This window comes from Bubalus bubalis, chromosome 9 (genome assembly GCF_019923935.1).
Source record: "Bubalus bubalis isolate 160015118507 breed Murrah chromosome 9, NDDB_SH_1, whole genome shotgun sequence".
NCBI classification, from domain to species: Eukaryota; Metazoa; Chordata; class Mammalia; order Artiodactyla; family Bovidae; genus Bubalus; species Bubalus bubalis.
In genome coordinates, this window is record NC_059165.1 from 38,904,836 (window position 1) to 38,928,442 (window position 23,607).

At 45.9% G+C, this 23,607-nt stretch overlaps 1 protein-coding gene, 1 non-coding gene and 1 pseudogene across 2 annotated transcripts; 1 reads left to right on the forward strand and 2 right to left on the reverse strand.

Moving 5' to 3' along the window:
* The first annotated feature begins 531 nt into the window (after window positions 1–531).
* On the forward strand, window positions 532–22,881 carry C1QTNF2 (C1q and TNF related 2). Its single transcript, XM_006073450.4, has 3 exons — window positions 532–645; window positions 19,319–19,571; window positions 22,113–22,881. Exons 2-3 carry the CDS (start codon window positions 19,328–19,330, stop codon window positions 22,724–22,726), a joined length of 858 nt encoding a protein of 285 aa, XP_006073512.3. The 5' UTR covers window positions 532–645; window positions 19,319–19,327; the 3' UTR covers window positions 22,727–22,881.
* On the reverse strand, window positions 3,531–6,339 carry LOC123335196 (annotated as a pseudogene).
* LOC112587213 lies at window positions 12,178–12,280 on the reverse strand. The gene has a single exon (XR_003111729.1). It is a non-coding gene; the product is annotated as a U6 spliceosomal RNA (small nuclear RNA).
* Window positions 22,882–23,607: the final 726 nt, after the last annotated feature.

Genomic DNA, 23,607 nt, shown 5'->3' on the forward strand with positions numbered 1-23,607 from the left:
TTTAAACGTGCACCCAACATAGAAATCCAAACACTAGTGTGTACATACCACAACTGAAGTACACTTCTGTTGCACATCAAGCTGCAAGCTTGGATATATGCATGTGTATGTGCAGACACAGCCCTGATGTATATTTGGACACATGCTCTTATGCACACACACACATAAAGCTAAACACATACACGTAATTCATAGTCTCTCTCAAGCACCCTTACATTCAGTACACATGGAAAGGTATTCTTTTATAAGCTGTCACGTCCACAGTACTCCTAGATTCACAGCGAGATGCATGCTCACACACAGGCCTCATTAGACATGTGCCACATACCCACACCCTTGCAAACGCCTGGATAAGGATCACTCTTCTGCACAGAAATCTTCAAATGCACTGACAAGTTCTAAGCACAGAACGATCCATCGACACAATCAAGTTGTCACAGGAGCTGAAATCAAAGCCCAAGAGCCCGCGGCCGCTCTGCGGGCTGGCCCACGTGACCGGGTGGAAAGCTCTCCCGCCCATGACGGGATGGGAAAAGTATGCCTGGGGCGGGCGCCGGCTGAGCTGCAGCAGCGGGAGGCGGGAGGCGGGACGGCCCAGAGCTTCGTGGCTGCAGACGCCCCTGGACGTGGCCGGCGGCGCTGAGGGTAAGTGTCCACACGCGGTCCGTGCGGCCCGCACCTCCGCCACCCTCCGGCAGGGACATTAAGTGCGGGCAGGGATGGGGAGAATACGCAGTGACTGCGGGGGTAGGAAGTGCGAGGGAGGGAACCGCCAACAGCCCCTCTTTGCAGGCCGGGCAACCCACGGATCCCTGGCTCTCGTCCTCTGCCTTATAAATTACAACATGAATGGACATTTACTGAGCGCTTACAGAGCCTGTGGCAGGATCTGTGCTCAGTGGTTTTCTTGATAGTAATGGTAATAGCTCGACCGTTTATGGAGCGCTTATTTTATGCTAGGCCCTGCCAGCATCATTTCCATGACAACACGTTATGCCCACCTGCAGAAGGGGCACCGGGTTCAGAGACAATAATGACTTGCTCAAGTCACACAGCTAGTCGTTGGTGGTAAAAGGATTTGAACCCTGGTAAGTCTGAGCCCAATACCTGAGCTAACGATCATAGTTATGTATTAAGTGCATTATTTCATTGATTCTTGACATTGCATTAATTAAATATATCATACAGATGGGCAAGCTGAGATATGCAACCAGCAAGCTGAGATATGCACTCAGTTCTTCATGAAGCTCTTCACTCTCCCTCCCTGCTGCCTCTCTCCAAGCCTTGTCTTATTTACTTTGTTCTTATTTCTCTTTCTTATTTCTCCATCCCCCCTGCCACCGCCCCTTTCTGGGACTGCTCCTCTCAACTAAACAGCGGCACTGCCCCCCTGCAGCCTCGCAGCTCAGGTCAGTCCTTTGCACAACCTCAGTGCACTCCTCCTCTACCCTTTGACTGAAAAACTGTCCTGCGTGGAATCCTTCAAGGGTCCCCTCCTTAGACTTGCCATCTCCCAGGGACCCCACTGAACCAGCAGCAACTGTCCTATATCTGTCAACCCAAAGCTGATACTCAGTTAGCATTGTTCAAAATCCTCTCTGTTCCTCCATTTCTGCCCTCCCACCTACACAGCTCTCCTCTGATTCATTCTGTTGTCTGGTAATCATATCCATTACGTCCACTTTCAATTGCCCCTCTGCAACCCCTCCACACTTCTCACACCCTCCCTACTGCCCTTCACGCTAATACACCCAGTGCAACACATGCTTCCTTTCTCACCAGATGTCTGACTTCTCCACATTCCCTAGCAGGGACACAACCTTGCCTATCTTCCAATCCTCAAGCCTTAGGGTTACCTTTTGTTTTAAATGACACAAAACTAACAACGTTTATCTTAAGAAATTCACACAGTATATAAAGGTGAAAACTGAAAAGTAAAAACCCACATACTCTTTCCCAATTCTGGGAGGTAACCCCTTTAACAAGATGTGTGTCCTTGCAGAAATTTCATTATATATATAAAATCTGTCTATATATACATACGTACAGATATACATCTCTATTTATCTGTCTTGTTTAACTTAAAAGGCATATTTGACATCCCCTGCTGCAACTTGCTTTTTCGTCTTTCTGTATCTGCATATACTTTGTTCCTGTGTATAGTGTGTCATTACACAAACGAATTTTCTTTCACAAGTCTGGGGCATCTTGAAAGACACTCAGCCTCCATCAGATATTCAGCGAGTTCCCCCAGGAAGTTACTTCTTTCTCTGCACATCCCTCCATTCTTCCCTGTCTTGCTGTTCCTCCTCTCATCTTCACCTGCAGACTGGACATAGATGACTTGGACCTTCTCGGCCACAGTCCCAGGCTCTGATGCTTTCTACTCCCAAATGCTCATTATGGGCAGCACAGTCCCTGTGTTACTCATAGCTTCCCCCACTTTCCCCCAGGTCAAAGGCCTGCCAAGTTGGCACTGCCTCCGTGAGATAAACTGCTGCATAAGTCACATTTCTGTTAATCAAGTTCTAATCTAGGTTTCACTTGTGAAGGGAATTCTATGCCAAATATTTTTTCAAGAAAATAATCTTCCTTTGGATTTGTGCATTGCTGTAACTGGCTTATACCACACACACACACACACACACACACACACACACACACACACACACAGCTGCCCAGTTAGTTAAGGCTTGGGTTCTGTCCCAGCTTTGACCTGGGAAAAATGAGTTCACTTTTCTGAGCTCTGTATTCTTTCCTGCCAAATGGGGATGACAGAACCAGCCTCTTAGAAGTTTGGGGAAAATGAAAGGAGAAAATGAACATGAGAGCTTTGAAATAGAAACACACAACTTATATGGAGAACACATATGGAGAATACCCTCTTCCTCTAGATCAGGGGTTGCAAACTCATATGCCAACAGGGACCATGCATGATACGTAAGTGAACAGGATGCACAGCATTTAGGAGTGGTGAGGACTGGACACCGAAGAACGTAGGTCCTGGGTATTAGTTTGCTAGGGCTGTCTTAGCAAAGTAACACAACTGGATGGCTTAAACAACAAAAATGTATTTTCTCACAGTTTTGGAAACTAGAAGTCTATGATTAAGATGATCACAGATTTGATTTCTTCCAAGGCCTCTCTCCTTGGCTTGCAGATGCCTACCTTTTGACTGTGACCTCGCATGGTCATCCCTTGGTCTGGGTGTTGTGTCCTAACCTCCTTTTATTATAAAGATATTAGTCATATTGGATTAGGACTCACCAATATGACTTTGACATTAATTACCTCTTTAAAGATCCTGTCTCTAAGTACAGTCCCACTCTGGGTTTCCAGGGGTTAGGACTTCAACACATGAATTTTGGAGAAACACAGTTCAGCCATAATACCTTGTCCAAAAGGCAGTCAATTGGTGCCAAGAGGCAGTCAATTGGTGCCCTGCCAGAATGTTGCCAGGTCCTTCAGATCCTGAAAAACAGCTGGAAATCTTTTTTTGTTTCAAACTAGTTTATTTAGGGGTTCCATTTTCAGTCCTCAATAGATTTTGTGTATTTCTCATATACTTCTTCACTCATTAGTTCATCTATTTCTGAAGGGTTATGGAGTGTCATCTTGATCAGCCAACCATCTTCATAACAAGTTTTTTTAACAAGTCCTGGATGTGCTGCTAGAGCTTCATTAATTTCAGTTACTTCTCCTGATAGAGGAGAAAAGAGTTCCCTAACAGCTTTCACAATTTCCAAAGCACCAAATTCTGGTTTGTTCAATTTTGTCCCCAATTCAGACAGACTACAGTAAACAACATCTCCCAAAACTTCCTGTGCAAAACTGCTGATTGCCACTGATCCAACACCATTTTCTGTTGTTACCCATTCATGTTTTTCTGTGAATTTCCACACTGTCTTCAGAGCGGGGTCCCCAGGACCACGGTGGGCAGGGCACGTTGGGTGCAGAGATGGTGCGCAGGCAACGGACCACAGCCTGAACACTCCGCACCAGCTGCTCACAGTGCCACGTTTGCAGAGCTGCCTGGAAATCTTTTTTTTAACTGAAATACAACTGACTTAGGATATTAGTTTCAAATGTATAACACAGTGATTCAATAGTTTTACACACTACAAAATAATCACAATAAATCTAGTTATCATGTTACTATAAAGTTTATTACAATGTTATTGACTATGTTGCCTAGGCTGCACATTACATTTCTGTGACTTATTTATTGTGTAACTGGAATTTTTTATCTCTTACTCTCCTTCACCTATTTCAGCCATGTCTCCTCTGCCTCCCCCCAGCAAACATCTGTTTGTTCTCTGTGTCTATGACTTTGTTTCTGTTTTGTTATGTTTTTCTTTTGTTTTTTAGATTCCACGTGTAAGTGAAAATCATATGGTATTTGTCTTCTCTGGCTTATTTCTTGTGAAATAAAATCCTCTGTGTTCATTCTAGGTCTATCTATGTTGTCACAAATGTCAAGATTTCATTCTTTTTCATGGTTGGTAATATTCTATATCTTCTTTATCCATTTATCTATCAATGGACACTTAGGTTGCTTCCATATTTTGGCTATTGTAAACAGTGCTACAGTGAACCTAAGGGTACACATATCTTTTCAAATTGGTGCTTTTGTTCTCTTCAGATAAATACCTAGAAGTACAATTTCTGGATCATATGGAAGTTCCACTTTTAATTTTATTAGGAACCTCCTTACTGTTATCCACAGTGGCCGCACCAATTTACATTCCTGTCAACAATGTACAAGGGTTCCCTTTTCTCCCCATTCTGTCCAACATTTACATGTTGTCTTTTTGATAACTGCCATTCTGGCAACTGTGAGATGATATTGTGGTTTAGATTTGCATTTCTTTGATGATTAGTGATATTGAGTATCTTTTCATGTGTCTATTGGCCATCTTTGGAAAAATGTCCATTCAGGTCCTCTGTTCATTTTTCATCAGGTTTGTTTTTGTTTGCGTGTTTGTTTTGCTGCTGAGTTGTATGAGTTCTTTGTATATTGTGGATATTAACCCTTTATCAGATATATTGTTTGCAAATATTTTCTCTTGTTCAGTTGGTTGTCTTTTCATTTTGTTGATAGTTTCCTTTGCTATGCAGTAGCTTTTTAATTTGATGTAGTACCATTTGTTTATTTTTACTTTTGTTGCCTGTGGCTGAAGAGACATACTAAAAAAATTTATTGCTCAGAGTGATGTCAAAAAGCATACTACCTATGTTTTCTTCTAGGAGTCTTATGATTGCAAGTCCCACATTTAAGTCTTAAATCAATTTTGAGTTTATTTTTGTATACAGTATGTGAAAGTGGTTCAGTTTCTCAACATCAAGTTTGAAGAGGCTGTCTTTGTCTATTTATATGTTCTTGCCTCCTTGGTCATAGATTAATTGACCATACAAGTATGGGTTTATTTCTGGGCTCTTTATTCTGTTCCATTAATCTAAGTGTCTGTTTTTGTGCCAGAGCCACACTGCAGCTTTGTAGTATTGTTTGCAATCATGGAGCATGATACCTTCAGCTTTGTTCTCCTTTTTCAAGATTGTTTTGACTATTTGGGGTCTTTTGTGTTTCCATGCAAATATTAGAATCATTTGTTCTAATTCTGTGAAAAATGCCATTAGTATTTTGATAGAGATTGCACTGAACCTGTAGATTACCTTGGGTAGTATAGTCATCTTAACAATATTATTTCATCCATGAGCACTATATATCTTTCCATCTGTTTCTGTCATCTTTAATTTCTTTCATCAAAGTCTTATAGTTTTCTAAGTACAAGCCTTTTACCTCCTTGGTTAGATATATTCTGTATTTTACTTTTAAATCTTGATTTTAACATAAAATCTCCCAAATTTTACATTGGCAACAATTTCAAATTGTTTATTTAAAAATAAATAAATGAATGAATGAAAGCACAGTGCAGTCTGTGGTTTGCATAAGGCCATTGATAAGCCAGTTGGTCACCTCTTGTCTAGATTATAACTTCATCAGTGGCAGGACCATCTTCCACAGCTCTCAGCCAGAAGTCCTTGCACATTGCAATCTCAACAAAAAGCTGATCATTGAATGACTAAATTCCAATTTTAGATGCTTGTTTAAAGTAGGGTACACCCATAGAAATCCTGCACCTTTGCATTCATGCCATGCCATAAAATCCCCTCAACTGTTACAACTGCCTTCAATGCTGTTTATCCCAAAGCTCACAACTGTTCAACTCCTCAGAAGGTCACTGTTCTCACCATTTTACAGATGAGGAAACAGCAGACCCAGGTCTGCTCGTTTATCCTTCTCCCATTATCTCTCTCATTGTCTTCAAATTTTATCATTATATCAGAATAATACCATTATTAATATTACTGAGGGCTTATTGTGAGCTATTCACTGAATGATCCTATTTAATATTCACAATTACTCTATAATGAGGTATGAGCAATCAAATTATTCATGGAGACATTCCTAAAGTCCTCAAATAATTCAAACTGATGTAACTCAGTACTCACCTGCTGAAGGATGACAGGTATTTCTGCTTACCCAGTAGAATTTCTGCTCACCTATTAGAATATCCTTGCAAGGTTCTTGACAAATTTTCACATATAAAGTAAAACAATAAATATTTTTATATCATGCTTTTTTTTCAAATTTACTAATTCAAATACGACCATACACATAGCTTTTCCTATTTCACAGACAAGAAAACTGAGAGCTTAAATAACGTAACAGAAGTCAAACAGCTAGAAAATGACTGTTAACCACTTCTTAACCACCAGTTCAGCCATGTGCTCTCAAAGGCTAGCGTTGTGTCACACCTTTAAAGTTACCCTGAATGCCCATCATGGCCTGACTGGAAGTGAGTTCCTGGAAAACAGCAAGCCCAAGGAAGTCAAGGAAAACAGTTTTTTCTCCCGAACCCCTCAGAGTACAGACTTTGTTCCTCTCCCTTAGTTCCTGAATCCTCAAGCATAGTCCCTTCCATACCGTTCCAAGGGATCAACTAGTTCCCAAATTGCCTTCCCCTGCCTCTGTGGGGTCCTGGATGCTCCTCAAGGGAGCCTAGATCAAAGAGAAAGGAGCAAGGCTTGTTTCTCACCTGGTCGCATAGGTATGCCAGTGGGACCCTCAGTATAACCAGACCATGTGCCCTATAAGGGAAGCACCCACATCTTTTCATCTTCAGATCCCCAATGTCTAGGCTCCAACGCAATAAGAATAAGCCACACCATTAGGCATCCTTTCCAAGTCACAGTACCAAGTATCTACATACATGATAGCCCATTTAGTCCTCCTGTCAGTTAATGAGATCAACACTCTGACTGATTCTCCTATTTCTGTTCCGTGGAGCCTGAACCTGCCAGATGAATCAGGGGTAGGGGGCCAAGCCAGACACCCCCGTTCTTCCCTCTTGATGGAATGGCAGGAGTGAAGGCCAAGCCTCCATAGGACTCTCCTTTGGTAGCAAGAGACAGAAAAACAAACTATCTTACCTGAAAATGGATAATTTTTAGGAGAATACAGAGGCTCCAGGTGAAATGCCACAGGACTCATGGAGGAGGTGAGGGTAATTTTTGGTTGATTCAGTTTCTGTTGGTGACAATTTTAAACAAGGTCTGAATTTTTGTATCATGTTTCAACCCCATCATCCAAAATAAAAAAAATCCATCACCTTGTTTGCTTTTCGGAAGGACAGAATAGGCAATGCTTTTATATCTCTTCCCCTATACCAGGCCTTACTCTAGGAAAGTTAAACCCTTATAAAAACCTTCTAAGGTAGGTACCATTATTATCATCCTCATTTTGGAGGGGGGATGAGGATGAGGGAGGGAGCATAAGTAACCCGTAGAAGGACCCACAGCTAGTGGCCAGTGCTGCAAGGGTGAAGTACACACTGGCCTCAAAGACTTAGTGGTAATTAAAGAACGTAAAATGCCTGAACAACTTTTACACTGACTACATGTTGAAATGATGGTATTTGAGATATATGGGGCTAAATACCATGAAAATTAATTTCATCTGCTCCTTTTTATCTTTCTCACCTGGCGGTGAAACCAATTAAAAAGACACATGTGACTCATATCCTCCTCCTATTGGGCAGCCCTTTAGAAGGCCACTTGGACGCAGAACTCAGTAGAAGCTGAACACAGGCCTCTGAACACGTTCGGGCCTTCTCGCCCGTCCTCACACCCTATACATCAGCTGCCTGCTTCTCTCCCTACGGTCTTTGGTCTCCAGGGCAGAGAAAGCTGTGGGTAGCACTGAAACCAGACGGCTTTGGCTTCAGCCGCCTCAGAGTCTGACTCCAACCGCAGCTGAGGTCCCATGTGAAGCAGCCTCGGGCCCAGAGAGCGGGCTGCACGCCCACCACATGTCACGCGCATTGCTGTGGAAGAGATTGGCTCTATCTGTCAGAGACTAGAACTTGGTGGCATACTGCAGTGCCCGCCAGGCTGACTTCCGGTGTGCAGTCAGAGTTCCAGCTGAGGCAAATCTCGCGATATCTGGCTCCTAAGCCTCGTTAGGTCACGCTTTGTCGCTGGACCCTTTTTATTCTCTGCTGCTGCTGCTAAGTCGCTTTAGTTGTGTACGACTCTGTGCTACACTGAGCCAAAAACAGGGGCAGAGGGTGGGAGGAGAAAGCCGCAGATCAGATATTTTCGGAGGTCTCCTGGCAAGTGGGCCCCATGACTTTTAATCCTTTGTGTTTAGACTCGGTGCAGCAGTGTTTCCACATGGGCATCCGTCTCCAGATACGAGGAAAAAGGGGACTGGTTCCGTGAGCCCTGTGGGAGGATCGGCAGCCAGCTCCTCTCTCTTCCCATCGGGCCTCTCTTCAGCTTCTCAGAGAAGCTGTTTCCAATTTGCTTCTTGGAATTCAGGGAGGGCATGGGATGTTTTTCATCATGGAATTTTCACTCCCATCAAAGCGAATTTTCAGCGAGCAAGCCCCACCCCATTCCCACCACCAGCCCTCTTCTTTCAACTGCAAACACAGGGAGAATTGCCCGCCGGGTCAGAGTCCGGTGTCCTCCCCTGAAGCGTCCCGGGGCTTCTGCTGAGAGGTCAGGATGGTGCTGCTGTTAGTTCCGCTGCAGTTGGTGGCAGTTACTGTTTTAAACAAGGCTCTAACTTTTGTATCATGATTTGCTTTCAACTTTGGTTATCTTATTAGATTCTCAGAAGAACCTTGTAAGGCAGCCAGGGTGAGGGTTGTGATGTCCATCTTACAGGTGAGGAAGTGGAGGCCCAACTAAGAGGAAATGACTTTCCCAAAGCCACATGGCCAGTGAGTTACAAAACTAGAACGGGCACCCACCTCTTCTGAATCCAAGACCAGTGGTCTCCTTGGGTTTCCCTCAGTAGCCAAGTGTGGCTTTGTCATCCTTTTGCTCCTGTTGCTCTTTTATTACATACGAGTGACTATTTCATTCAAGGCTGTTGAACAGCTGAGCCGAGCTCTGGGCACTGGTGACATAACAGAGAGCAAGATAGGCAGGGCCTCTATATTCCTGGACCTTCCACTCTAGGGGGAAGACAGAGCAGAAAGTTAATGAGCCAAGAAACAAAAAATATATAATCACAACTTGGGCCAAGTGCTTTGGAAGGAAGAGCAGGGTGGTCTGAGCAAACAGGCAGGGGTGGGCCTCTCTGAGGAGGCGTGAGCCCTGAGACGTGAAGCATGAGGCAGGCAGCTATCTGAAGGCTTCCAAGGGAAGGCAGTTAGGCAGAGTTCAGAGTTCTCTTCAGCTGCTGAACTTTTTACTGTGTCACACTTGGGGCTAGACACTTTGGATACATTAGCTATTATTCTTGCGCAAACTCCATGTGTTGAGTATACTGTTATTCCCTTTGGATAGTTGAGGAAACTAAGTGACTGCTTCCTACAGCTACTAGCACTGAGTGAAACACCACCACCACCTGTCAGTGTGACCTGGTAACCAACAGGTCAAATTTATTTGAGCACAGTTTATATCTTACAGTCTCCAAGGAAGATTGTGCGCAACTCAGACTCAGCAGCCTCAAGGCCCGGACAAGTGTCTCTGGAGTTTGCACTGGCAGCCACATTCAGGTAGAGGCAGTGAGAGACCCATGTCCCCGCTACTGGCCCTTCTCATGTCACTTTGTGAATAGAGGGCCCTTGGGAATGAAGCAGGGGTTTGTGTCCTGAGGACCATGAACAAGAGCAGGGAGGAGGTCCTGACAGTGGAACTCAGGCCGAGGCCCTTTAGCTCCTACTGTTTTCCTAGAACACATGGCTTTATGATTCATTAACTACTTAACTGAGAGATGAGGAACCCAGGGACTGAGCAAATTAAAACCAGACTGAAGAACTTCATCCAAGTTCAGCACCTCATGATTCCATTTTAGAGGTTGAACCAACTAATATTGTTTTCCCTTCGGCAGGAAAATTACCATGCAGCCTTCCCTGTTCAACTCACACTACCAAGGACAATTTAGGAACTAAGAGAGTTTTTTTTTTAAAGATGAGGAAGGGGACTTCCCTGGTGGTCCAGTGGCTAACGCTCCACACTCCAAATGCAGGGGCCCTGGATTCAATCCCTGGTCAGGGAACTAGATCCCGCATGCTGCAACTAAGACCCAATGTGGCCAAATAAATAAGCAAATAAAAGACAAGGAAGGACCAATACTTTTTTTTTCTTATCAGTTGAACAGATATTTATGGAGGATCTGCCATGTAAAATATTCTGCCGGCCTTCTCCCCAGAGGAGGGGTGGAGCCCTGTGCTCTGAGGTGAAAAAGAAGGTGGTGGAACAGAGCTTGCAGACCAAGGGGTGGGTTAGAGCTTGGCCTGAAGGGGAGGGGAGTGTAGGAAGAGAGGGGACTAGCCTGGGTTAGGATGGAAGCAGGGGACCATTTCCTTTAGGTCTGCATCAGGGGTTCCAATATTTGCTCTTTGCAGCCATTGGAGTGAGACTATCTAGAAAGTGATGTGGCTGAGCTACATTTGTAAATGATCCCTCTGGCTTGGGCAGGCGAATGGCTATCAGGGGAGCAAGAGACCTGGGCGGAGGCACTTGCCAGCTCTAAGCCAGGAATGAGCTGATGGTGTTTGGGGGAGGTGCTTTGTGCACCCTCATCTCTTGGTTCAGCCCCTGGGAACACCCCATTGACATTCCAAAGGGGCATCCCAATGGTGGGATGTCAGGGCTCAGGAGACTGCTCCTAATCACCTTGGCTAAGCCACATATGGGCCTCTCAGAAGACAGGAGTTTCCCGCAAATGTCAATCTCAAATATCCTGAGGGAGAAAAAGCATCACTTTTACATTTTCCAAATCACGTATTTTATATATGTGTGTATGTTTGGCATGTGTGTCTGTGTTTGAAATGATATAATAAAAAGATATCAAAGAAATTTCTCTATTGCTGTGCGTGGCTTTGGCCTGTGCTTGCTATGATTTGGGATATTTAGGAAGAAAAATCCAAGAAATGCTGACATAATGGAAAGCATTTGGGCATTAGGGTCAGCCAAACCCAAATTCAAATATAACTTCTGCCACCAACTAGTTGTATAAACACAAGCAAATTCGCCTCTCTGAGTTCAGTTTCCTCTTCTATAAATCAGAGAGGGGGAAAAAAGAAATAGCAGAGAAGGAAACAAGGTGTAGTACATTACACGTCATCTCCAGAGCCCGTCAGACTTGGGTTCAAATATTCTCCCCAGAACTCAAATTGTGTGATTTGGGGTAAATCATTTCACTTCTCAGAGCCTCTGTTTCTTCTGATGAAAAGTGAGACAGTAAGTTTACTGCTTTGTAGGGCTTATTGTAAACTTCAAATAAAATAATCCCAGTAAAGAGCTTTGCACAGTGCCAGGAACTTTTTAGGTGTCCAGTTAAGTCAGTTTGCCTATGTCTTAGTTTCCCTGTCTGTAACCAATCAGGTTGGATTGGATGGTCCCTTGGGGCTCTCCTCAAGTTTGTAATTCTAAATTTTTAAAATATATTTATGTTTAATTGGAGGATAACTGCTTTACAATGTTGTGTTAGTTTCTGCCATACATCAACATGAATCAGCCATAGGTACCCATATGTCCCCTCCCTCTTGAACCTCCCTCCCACCTCCCACCCCATCCCTCCCCTCTAGCTTGTCACAGAGCACTGGGTTGAGCTCCCCGTGTCATACAGTAAATTCCCGCTGGCTATATATTTTTAAAAATAGGGAACACTTCATAGATTTGCATGTCATCCTTGTGCAGGGGCCATGCTAATCTTCTCCCTATAGTTCCAATTTTAGTATATTTGCTGCCAAAGCGAGCACCTATATTTATTTTTAAAACTCAGCAAGAGTTCACTTGTCTGGATGCCTGAGCACTTGTCCATTCTCCACGCACTTACCCCTAGTTTTTTCACCACTGTTGTGTGGAGAGTAGGCTGGGAGCAGGGCTGTGTAGAGCTGGTTGTTTTGGAGGTGTCCCAGAGGGAAGGAAACTCTCCTCTCCTTCCCTCTGGGTTTGGAGTCAGAACCTAGTCTCCCCGCCTCTATTTCCAAAACAGTTGCTGGCTGGAGCTGCAGGAACCTTCAGGCTCCAGTTCAGAGAAATCCCTTCCTCCCTTTGAGTTCCAGAGCCCCACGCCTCCACCCAGCCCCTGGGGCCTGCCCTGGGCCAGCTTCACTGAGCCAGATCCCCTGCTGTCCACAGAGGCTGGAGAGCGCAGACCTTGCTCCCTCTTGCCAGGCTTGTGTGTCCAGAGTAGAGATGAGAAGCAAGAGGGGAGCCAACCCAAAGCACAGGGTTCCCCTTTCACCCTTCTCTCTCTCCTCTTGCCTTCTGTCTTTCCTGCCTGTCTTGCGGACTCTCATCTGCCTGGAAGACTTGCTCCCACCTGCTTCCTTCCTTCTTTGCTCCTTCCCTCGTCCAAGATATTTGCAGGTTGTAACTTTCCAAATTATTTCAAATCTGCTTTGAGAAGTGGGTTTCTCTTCTGGGGTCCCAGATGTGTCCCAGCTCACAGGTAACACTAAGACTAGTTTTGCAAGACTCTCGTCAAGCAGACAAGAGAAAGAGATGGAGATTCCTGGAGCCTGGGGAATCTAGGACACAGTTTTCCAAAAGTACATCAAACATGTAAGCTTCCACCCCGTTTCCTAAGTCTGCCTCCCATCTCTACCAGTAACTACACAGCCCATGTTGAGCACAGGAGACACCAGAAGACAGCAGCTTAATTAAACTGCCCCTTAATTTTTGCCTCCCTCTGCTCTTTTATAGGGATTTCCCTATAGCTCAGATGGTAAGGAATCTGCCTGCAATGCAGGAGACCCAGATTTAATCCCTGGGTCAGGGAGATGCCCTGGAAAAGGAAATGGCAACCCACTCCAGTATTCTTAGGTACTATAACGCTCCTCTATAGGGTTTCCCAGGTGGCGCTAGTGGTAAAGAACTCGCCTGGCAATCCAGGAGACATAAGAGTTTGATCCCCGGGGTCGGAAGATCCCTTGGAGGAGGGCATGGCAACCCACTCGAGTATTCTTGCCTGAAGACTCCCATGGACAGAGGAGCCTGAAGGGCTCCAGTCCACAGGATCAAAGAGTCAGACACAACTGAAGTAACTTAGCACGCATGCCCCTTTATAATTTAGCCAGTGAAGGTGTTGCAGAAACCAGTACTCGAGAAACCAAGCACCACACTTGGAGAGTTGGAGAACTCAGGTTTATCATGCTGGAGGGTCCAGAGGAGTTAACACTCCAAGCTCTGAACCCTGAACAAAGGGGTTACAGAGGTTTTTATACATGGACAGGCGTGATTAAGCAGGTTTTCGGGTTTGCAGGGGTTAGGGCGATGGCAAAGAGCAGGACAAGGGTGAGTGAGATAAGCTCCAGTTCCTAGTATTGTGAGTCCCCACTTTCTGAGACCTACATGATCTAGACTTTGCAAGGAGCAAGTTGAGTTACAGAGGCAGAAGGAGAAGGAGGTAAAATTTTAACTTTTCCTCTTCAAAGGTGCTCCCCTGGCAGTCTACTCCCAGGTAATCTGCTCTTCAATCATCATTCAAAGGTGAGGCTTCCTCCTGTCCCGCAGTGGAGCTGTGATGCTGGCTGGGACACCTTAGCTCACCTCTTTCCAGGTTGAAGGAAGGAGCAGAAGAAGCACTAATTGGACAGATGGTTCCTGTTTCATGGCTGAGACAGGGCTAAGCTCCTCTGGACCCGGCAGACACGGATGATGTCTCTTTCTTGGGTGTACCTTCTGTGGGCGTTCCCAAGTTAAGCCCTCTGACTGTAACAACTGTGAAGCAGTCCGTCACACTTTCATTTTGCAGGCAAGTCCAGGCTTCCCATTTTCAGATAACCCTGCATGATTATCCCTGCTGGGCCCCTCACTTCCTGTCCTGGTCCCTCTGGCCCAGGCTGGCTCCTACTGCAGAATGTCTGGTACCTTCTGTGTACCAAGGAGGGTGAGAAGGCAGTCTGCTCCCTCCCTGCACCCCAGAGAGCTCTCTTCCTCCTTCCATTCGGCAGGCAGCTGCTCTCCCAATGGCCAACTTGGCATGCAGTCCTCAGATGTATGTCCACAGCTCTCCCGCTCCCAGCCTCAAGAGTGGCACTTTAAAAATATATATATTTACTTATTTGGTTGTTCCAGGTCTTTGTTGTGGCTTGTGAGATCTTTAGTTGCAGTATGTGAACTCTTAGCTGCAGCATGTGGGATCTAGTTCCCTGACCAGGGATCCAACCTGGGCCCCCTGCATTGGGAGAATAGTATCTTAGCCACTAGACTACCAGGGAATTCCCAAAGATTGCCTTTTAAAATCCAAGAGTGCCCAGAGTCATGGAATGAGCTCTCAAAACTGTTCCTTTAGATTTCCCTGGTGGTTCAGTGGTTAAGAATCTGCTTGTCAATGCAGGGGTCACGGGTTTGATCCCTGGTTCAGGAATATCCCTCATGCCATGGGGCAGCTAAGCTCCTGCACCACAGCTACTGAGCATGAACTCTAGAGCCACAACTCCTGAACCTGCTCCACAACAAGAGAAGCCATCACAATGAGAAGCCTGTGAACTGCAATTAGAGAGTTGTCCCAGCTCGCTGTGACTACAGTAAGCCTGTGCATAGCAATGAAGACCCAGTGCAGCCAAAAATAAGTAAATAAATAAAAAGAAAGAAAAAGAACTTTAAAAACAAAACAACAAAAAAGGCTCCTCCTTTGTCAGTTCTTCACTTTGGCCTGACCCCTCGATTGAGCATACAATATGTCCTCGCATATGTCCTGGTGCACAGATGAAAATATGGATTTTTAACACTCTTTCTATCACCCACTAAGTCTTTCTTTGCATTGTCTCCAAATGACTAGATCCCCAGAGCTAACTTGCGCCCTTGTTGAGCCCCTTTCCTCACATCGGGCCACAGGCCTTCCTTGCACCCCAGCAGATGCTTTATCCCAGGGTGTCTGGCACCATAGTCCTGTCTGGGGGTCTCCAAGGTTTCCAAATTGCACAAAATTTCATAAGAATGAGTGTGCACTGCCACAGATGACAGTGTTCTTCATTGAAAAGGGATATTAGGAAGGGGTATGGAGACATGAAAGATACACTGTCAGCAAACTGAAACCTTTTTTCTTTACTTAGTTAAGATTACAGAAATTGAAAAGATAATAACTTTGTTACTACATGTTATTTAAGGCAGTGTCTGGTTCTAAATCATTTCTCCCTGGCCAGGGACGCTTCTTCTCTGAGGTCCAGAGAAGGAAAGTGACTGGTGCAAAGTCACCAGGTTGGTGAGCACAGAGCTGAAACTAGAGCAGCTCCCCGAGTCCCAGCACCATCTCCACTCCTCTTCCCGGCAGGGGAGGCCTGGTTGTCTCTCCTCCTCATGTGTTCCCAGGGTTAAAGATTTGGAGGGGCCAAGAGGAGGGGCAGAGTCAGCCTGTGTCCAGAGCAAGTGCAGAGGTCTGAACAGGCTCCCAGGCCCCTGGCAAAGCAGGATGCGAAGGGAGACTGAGGGCCCAGGAGGGAAGTGTGAGCCTTGACAGTGAGACCTGAGCAGTGTTTCAACTTTACTGCCAGCCCTATGGCTGCAGGAAGCCCTCTCATGCTTGAAGGCTCTGATGAAGTGGTCGAAGGTTATGTGGGAACAGAGAAGCCAGCAAGGCTTTGCATCTGTTAAGAGAGGGCAGAGTGGAGTCTGAGAGTCTCAGTCAGCATCAGAGGTGAAAGGACCTTAGAAATCATCTAGTCTGTATGTGTGCTAAGTTGCTTCAGTTGTGTCCAACTCTTGTGACCCCCACCATGGACTGTAGCCTGTCAGACTCCTTGGTTCAAGGGATTCTCCAGGAAAGAATACTGGAGTGGGTTGCCGTGCCTTCCTCCAGAGAATTGTCCTGACCAGGGATCAAACCCGTGTTTCTGGTGTCTCCTGCCTTGGCAGGTGGGTTATTTACCACTAGCGCCACCTGGGAAGCCCAAGTTGCAGTCAAATGGGTCCCTGGACCACCACCTTCAGCATGCCTCAAAGTACCTCAAATCCTCCAGCCCCAACACAGACCTACTGAACCGCAAACTCTGGGGGTTGGGCCCAGAAATCTGGGTTTAGACAAGCCCTCCAGTTGAATCTGATGCACACTCAACCCCTTATTTTTGGTAGATTTTTTAAAATGTTTTATTTTTATTTTTGGCTGTGCTGAGTCTTCATTGCTGAGTGTGGACTTTCTCTAGTTGCGCCTTTTGAAGTGTGTCCCTTATGAGAAAAGACCCTGGGGCCGAAGACAATTTTATTTCAGAGAGATGCACTGAGTTCTGGGTCTTCCTCAGTGATTAAAGCATGAAGGCCTAAAGATGGATGGTGTTTGCCGAGTCACACAGGAAGAGGAAGGGCTGGTCCCCCAGGGTGTCTGGGAAGGTCACCTCCTTGGTACACAGGCTTCGCATTTTCTGGCTTATCATGTTTTCGAACATGGGATCTAGGGCGTGCCGGCTTCAGTAGCTGTGGCACATGGGCTCAGTAGTTGCTGCTTGAAAGCTCTAGAGCCCAGTCTCAGTAGCTATGGCCCACGGGCTTAGTTACCCTATGTCATGTAGAGTCTTCCTAGACCAAGGATTGAACCCACATCCCCTGCTTTGGCAGGCGGACTCTTAACCACTGGACCACCAGGGAAGTCCTCCAATCCCTTATGTTTCAGGGCGTAGAAACTGAGGCCCAGAGAGGGAAAAGGGCTTACCTAAATTCACAAAGCCAGCTACCACTTCAGAGCCCATCCTAGAGGCAGAAAGTCTTGCTTAGAATATTCTCCCTCCTAGGGAGAATATTTCATTCCTAGGAGAGAGGCTATTCATTGCAAAGTGACTGAGTCAGTTTGTTACAAGATCTTGAACAAGTGGCTTATTTCTGCTTTGGGCCTTTGCTTTGGCATCTTCCCGGAGAGGGGCTGGGGTAGATAATCTCTGGTCATGTAACACTCTGGTCTCTGGTGTGATCATGTCGCCACTGTCCCAGCCTTAAGAACATGGCGTGAAATTAAGACTTATTGAGACTTGCAAAGTGTCCCCCAAAATTACATCCCACACTTCTTATCCAGGAAGCTATTGTAGGAGAGTGAAAAAAATAAAATAAAAGGAAGGCATGGATTTGTAAAGTGAAATGAAGTCATTTAGTGGTGTCCGACTCTTTGCGACCCCATGGACTGTAGCCTATCAGGCTCCTCCATGCATGGGATTCTCCAGGAGGAATACTGGAGTGGGTTGCCATTTCCTTCTCCAGGAGATCTTCCCAACCCAGGGATTGGACCCAGGTCTCCCACATTGTAGGCAGACACTTTACCGTCTGAGCCACCAGGGAAGTCCAAAGCAGGAGATAAAACACAGGAGAGAGACAAAGAGAATCACCATGATGGTTATAAAGGAAAATCCTGGGCTGTAAAGTGTGTACACAGTTGGAATGGGAGGAGGGAGGGCTCTGGGACTTATGTCTTCAGGAAAATAAATGGGAGAGGTAAATTATCTGATATATTTGATAATGTACAAATTAGTGATGTAGAAAACTAAGCAAATAAAATTATTAATATCTCCAGTAAGAAAAGTGTATATAACAAAGGAAGTATAATTATAGTATGGTGCTTAGCTTAGCAGTAAATAATAGTTATAATACTTCAAAGAGTGAATTTTGGTTTAGTCAAAAATTATGTTTAAACAGCATGAGGGAGAAAACAGGGTGATGCAAGAGGGCTGAATCCTCATCTGTCATAATAGGAATTCAAAAGGCAATGTCTGAAATTGATGGGACCTGCCTGGTGGTTCAGTGACTGGGACTCTGACCTTTCACTGCAAGGGGCACAGGTTCAGTCCCTGGTGAGGGAACTAGAATCCTGCATGCTGTATATCACAGTACAAAAAAATAAAAAAGAAAACAACAAACATCTTTAAAACAGATAAAAATAAGCTACGTAAGCATATTATCTTTTAATGTCAATAAATTCCAGAAGAAATAGCCAAAAGAGTTTGGGCGAGGGGAGAGGGTTGATGTGGAGGATGGGTAGTGCTGAAGATCACACAGGGTTTTTCATTATAAGCTTTATGTTATTACTTGACTTTATAACAATGTGAGTATATCATTTTTATTATTCTTTAAATGAAAACAAAAACAGTGTAGCCTGGAGCAAAGCACACGAGCTCTGGATCTTCATGGCCTCATTCAAATCCCAGCCTTGCCACAATAATTGCCTGCCTTAGTCACCTTGTGAACTTCTCTGAGCTCCCTTTCCTCCTCATATATATTCGGTTAGGATGCTATGAGATTAAGTAACGTGTGGAAAGCTCCTGGCCCAGGCCTGGTACACAGGGAGCCCTCAGCAGAAGAGCTGTGCCCATCGTCTGCCAGTGCTGCTCAGGCTTGCGGCACCAACACTCAGAACTGATACCTCACTTCTCACCCGCTAATGTGCTGCCCCGAATCCTCTAGCATAGTTACAAATCACCACCAGCAGTCTGAAGTATCTCTGCCCTTGTAACTTTCCCTTCAGGCCACATATTTGAATGAAACCATGGATCGATTCTCTCCATCCACAGCTCGTCCCTGTCAGCGGTCACTGGGCTCAGTCCTGCCACTCCAGAGCATGAGGATGTGAGGACAAGTGCCTCCCTCATCCAGGACCCCTCCAAAGTGTATTCTGAGTCCATGACTCGGCTCATCCAGAGACGTCCGGGTGTGGGAACACTGTCCGGCTACTTGCGTGTGACGTGGAAGAGTGGGAGGAGCAGCAGTATAACCGTGTCTCTCCCAGGTGCCCTCTCCTTCTCTGGACGACTGACCTCCAGTTAGCTCCGTGGCCAGACTCACCTACTCACAGCTCTCTTGCCTCCCACAGGTGGCCACCATGATCCCCTGGGTGCTCCTGGCCTGTGCCCTTCCTTGTGCAGCCGACCCACTGCTGGCTGCCTTTGCCCGTAGAGACTTCCAGAAGGGCTCCCCTCAACTCATCTGCAGCATGCCTGGCCCCCAGGGTCCACCCGGCCCCCCAGGAGCCCCAGGGCCCTCAGGAATGGTGGGAAGAATGGGCTTTCCAGGCAGAGATGGCCAGGATGGCCAGGACGGGGACCGAGGGGAGAGCGGAGAGGAAGGTAAGAAGCCCAGTCCCTGTCCCTCCTGTTCCCACCCGTTGATAACATCTGACTCAAAAGGGGTTTGCAAAGTTATGAAAACTAATATATATGAATCTTATTTCCTTATAAACCAAACTAATGTCTCTTTGAAAAACAGAGTAGGAATTATCTGGCATTCCAGTGTTTAGGACTTTCCACTTCAGGGGGCACGAGTTCAATCCCTAGTTGGTGAACTAAGATCCCATACATGGCACAGTGCAGCCAAAAAAAAATTTTTTAATTAAAAAAAAAAAAGGTGTATTCTCTGGAAAGGAACAATGAGGCTCAGATTTCCTGTCCCTACCCCTGCTGCACTGTTGATTTGCTCAGTGACTGTAAGCAAGTCTCCTGAAATAGTACTCAGAACTCTCTAGGTTGCAAGAGACAGAAACCCAATTTAAATAAATAAATAAATAAAAATTTAAAAAGAAACCCAACTTATAGCCCCAAATGGAATTTATTGGCTCATACAACTAGAAAGCCTGAGAGCCAAGCTTCAGGAATAGCTGCATCCAGGAGCTCAAATATTGTCAAGGCTTTGCTTCTCTGTATATTGGCTTGGTTCTCACAAAGGTTGGAATTTATGAAATGCCCACTTGATCCATAGAGCAGTTCTCAGGATGACTGATTCTTCTTGATCACATATTCATTCTGAACCAATCACTTGGACCATAGAGGTGAGGTACCACCATTCACCAGGACTGGGTCAAGTGCCCACCCCTGGGCGTGAGTGTGCCTTGTGTGTGTGGTGAGCGCAGCTGATCACTGTGACTGACAGCCTCACTAGGACCACATTAAGCAGTGAACAGCAGTTTTCCAAAGGAAGGGGTCCCAGGCAGACAACAGACCCACTGGAGACTGCCCACTCCACCGCAGCGTCCTCCTGTCATCCCACAAAGGTGAGCACTGTCAGCCGGTTAATGCATGTCTTGCCTGGTCCCTTTCTGTGTATTTACATATATGTATACTAATACCAAACGTTGCCAAGTACTTAGCATAAGCGATCTGTTCCTGAAAACTAGATGTTCAGTGAGAAAATGCTGTTTGGGAATTTATTTCCCAATTACTCAAAATAGGAAAAATTTAAATGCATTACACATTAACCCAAAACTCTAAATCACACACACACAAAAAGGCCTGCATATATACATATGAGAAGCAAAGCACCTTGTTAGGATGTAAAATATCTGCAGCATTACTTGCTGATCACCCGGTTCATAGGGTGGTTAACGGACCCTTGCTTTGTGAGCAGTGATGCTAAGACACTGCTTACACCTGGCAACCTCCAGCCGCAGGCTTCTTAATTGACATCCAACGTGTTTCCCTGATGGCTCAGCGGGTAAGAATACACTGGCAATTCAGGAGACACAGGAGACCCAGATTCAACCCCTGGATCGGGAAGATCCCCTGAGGAGGGTCTGGGAACTCACTCTAGTATTCTTGCCTGGAAAATCCCCATGGACAGAGGAGCCTGGCAGGCTATAGTCCAAAGGGTCGCAAAGAGTCGGACATGACTAAGCATAAACATGCTTTCCAAAACATCTGCCCACCCCCCAGCTCTGCCAGCCTGCCAACTGTTTCAATTAACCATTGTGTTTGGATATGACTCCAGTTACCCGTACATTTTGTTTAAAATGTAAAATGTTGTATTGAGTTTGGGGTCGTAAATACAAATGTTTTTATATAATCATCAGCCAAAAATACTGTGTTGAGAGAAATGCACAGTATTAGAATATAGGAATTAAAAACCCAGAGGTGTTCTGCAGGCAACATTACCATGGAAATGTTCTGCAGGATACACCAAGTGTATACATCTAGTGAATGGTTACTAGGTGCCAGGCACTCAAATGTGCAAATGGGCATTGTGGTTTTCTTTGAACAAAAAAGAGTTTCTGCCACCTTCTTTTTCCACTTAACAGTATATTTTAGAGAAGTTTTCATATGGTATGTGTAAATCTGTGTCATTTTTTTTTAAACTCCTACAGATAATTGCATATAAGGGATGAACCATAATTTTTCTCATCTCCCTTTGGATAAGCATTTAATTGTTCCTAGTTTTTGTTATTGTAAGCAATGCTGCTGTAAAAACCCATGCCCACGTGGGCAGGGATCTCAGGCACTGGTCAAGGATTTCACTAAGGTCAATGCTTTGAAGTCAAGAGGCTTCTTACAATTCTTGTCTCAACCCATTATTAGCACAGCCTGGGGAAGGGCTGACCTGGCAGACAAACCAGACTCTTCCTTCAAAGGCAGGACAAGGGAAGGTCGTGAATTGTGACAAGTTATCTTTGCCCCAATCTACATGATTCTGGAAGGTGCATATTACCATTCCCACTTTCCAGATAAGATGGGAGAAATGCCCCTGGTAATGTCATAATTTGCATCCATTTCTGTGTGACTGCACAGACTGTGTTCTTTCCTTTACCCAAAGCCTTGTGTTCCAAGGATGGAAAGCCAAAGCCAGCCCTCTGCCTAGTTCTCTGCAGTCCCCTCCATGACACCAGCTGTTCTGTCTTCCAGGTTCACCTGGCCGGACAGGTAATCGGGGGAAGCCAGGCCCGAAGGGCAAAGCTGGGGCCATTGGGCAGGCTGGCCCACGTGGCCCCAAAGGGGTCAGCGGTGCCCCGGGCAAGCACGGCACACCCGGCAAGAAGGGGCCCAAGGGCAAGAAGGGGGAGCCGGGCCTCCCGGGGCCTTGCAGCTGCGGCAGCAGCCACGCCAAGTCGGCCTTCTCCGTGGCAGTGACCAAGAGCTATCCGCGGGAGCGGCTGCCCATCAAATTCGACAAGATACTAATGAACGAGGGTGGACACTACAATGCTTCCAGTGGCAAGTTCGTCTGCGGTGTGCCAGGCATCTACTACTTCACCTACGACATCACGCTGGCCAACAAGCACCTGGCCATCGGCCTGGTACACAACGGCCAGTATCGCATCCGGACCTTCGACGCCAACACGGGCAACCACGATGTGGCCTCGGGCTCCACCATCCTGGCGCTCAGGCAGGGGGACGAGGTCTGGCTGCAGATCTTCTACTCTGAGCAGAATGGGCTCTTCTATGACCCATACTGGACTGACAGCCTCTTCACGGGCTTCCTCATCTATGCCGACCAGGACAACCCCAGTGAGGTGTAGACGGGACAGTGCTGGGTCTCCCAGCTGCTCTTGGACTTGGGCTTCCAGCACAAGACCCCTAAACTGTTGGGAGCTGGAAGTCAGGATCATCTAACCTCAGGCCAACCTCCTCCACCCCTTTTTCCTCCATCATTAAATCCAAGCTTTTTTATTCATTCTTCTATCTATCCATTTGCTAATTTTCTTAATAGGCACGATGTGAAAGGCACTGCGCTACACTCCAGAAGGTACCTCAGTGAACAAGACAGAGCAAGGTTCTCTCCTCATGGGGCTTACATTCTAATGGGAGAAACAATTTACAAACAAAACAACAAATAGTGTAATTATTGTACCAGGACGGGAAGGCACGTGCTGCGGTGAAGAGCCATAGAACAGGAGACAGGGAAGTGGGTGAAATTATTTTTTTTAAAGATATTGTCTTTTGGGGTTTATTTACATAAAATCTGGGCTTCCCTGGTGGCTCAGGTGGTAGAGAATCTGCCTGCAATGCAGGGGGCCCGGGTTTGATCCCTAGGTCGGGAAGATCCCCTGGAGGAGAGTATGGCAACCCACTCCAGTATTCTTGCCTGGAGAATCCCAAGAACAGAGGAGCCTGGCGGGCTACAGTCCATGGGGTCACAAAGAGTTGGACATGACTGAAGCGACTTAGCATGCACATAAAGTCTACATATCTTAAATGGACAGCTCAGTGAATTTTCATGTATTCACACACCTTGTCACTTTCGTGTAGATCAAGTACAGAATATCACCAGCTCCCCAACTCCTCAAGGCAATCTGAAGTCCCCTCCACATCAGTACACAAAGAGGTTAATTTTTAAGCTGGGCCCTGAAGCTCGAGCTATGGCAAGACAAAAGGGGGGAGGGTTGTCCTGGCAGAAGGA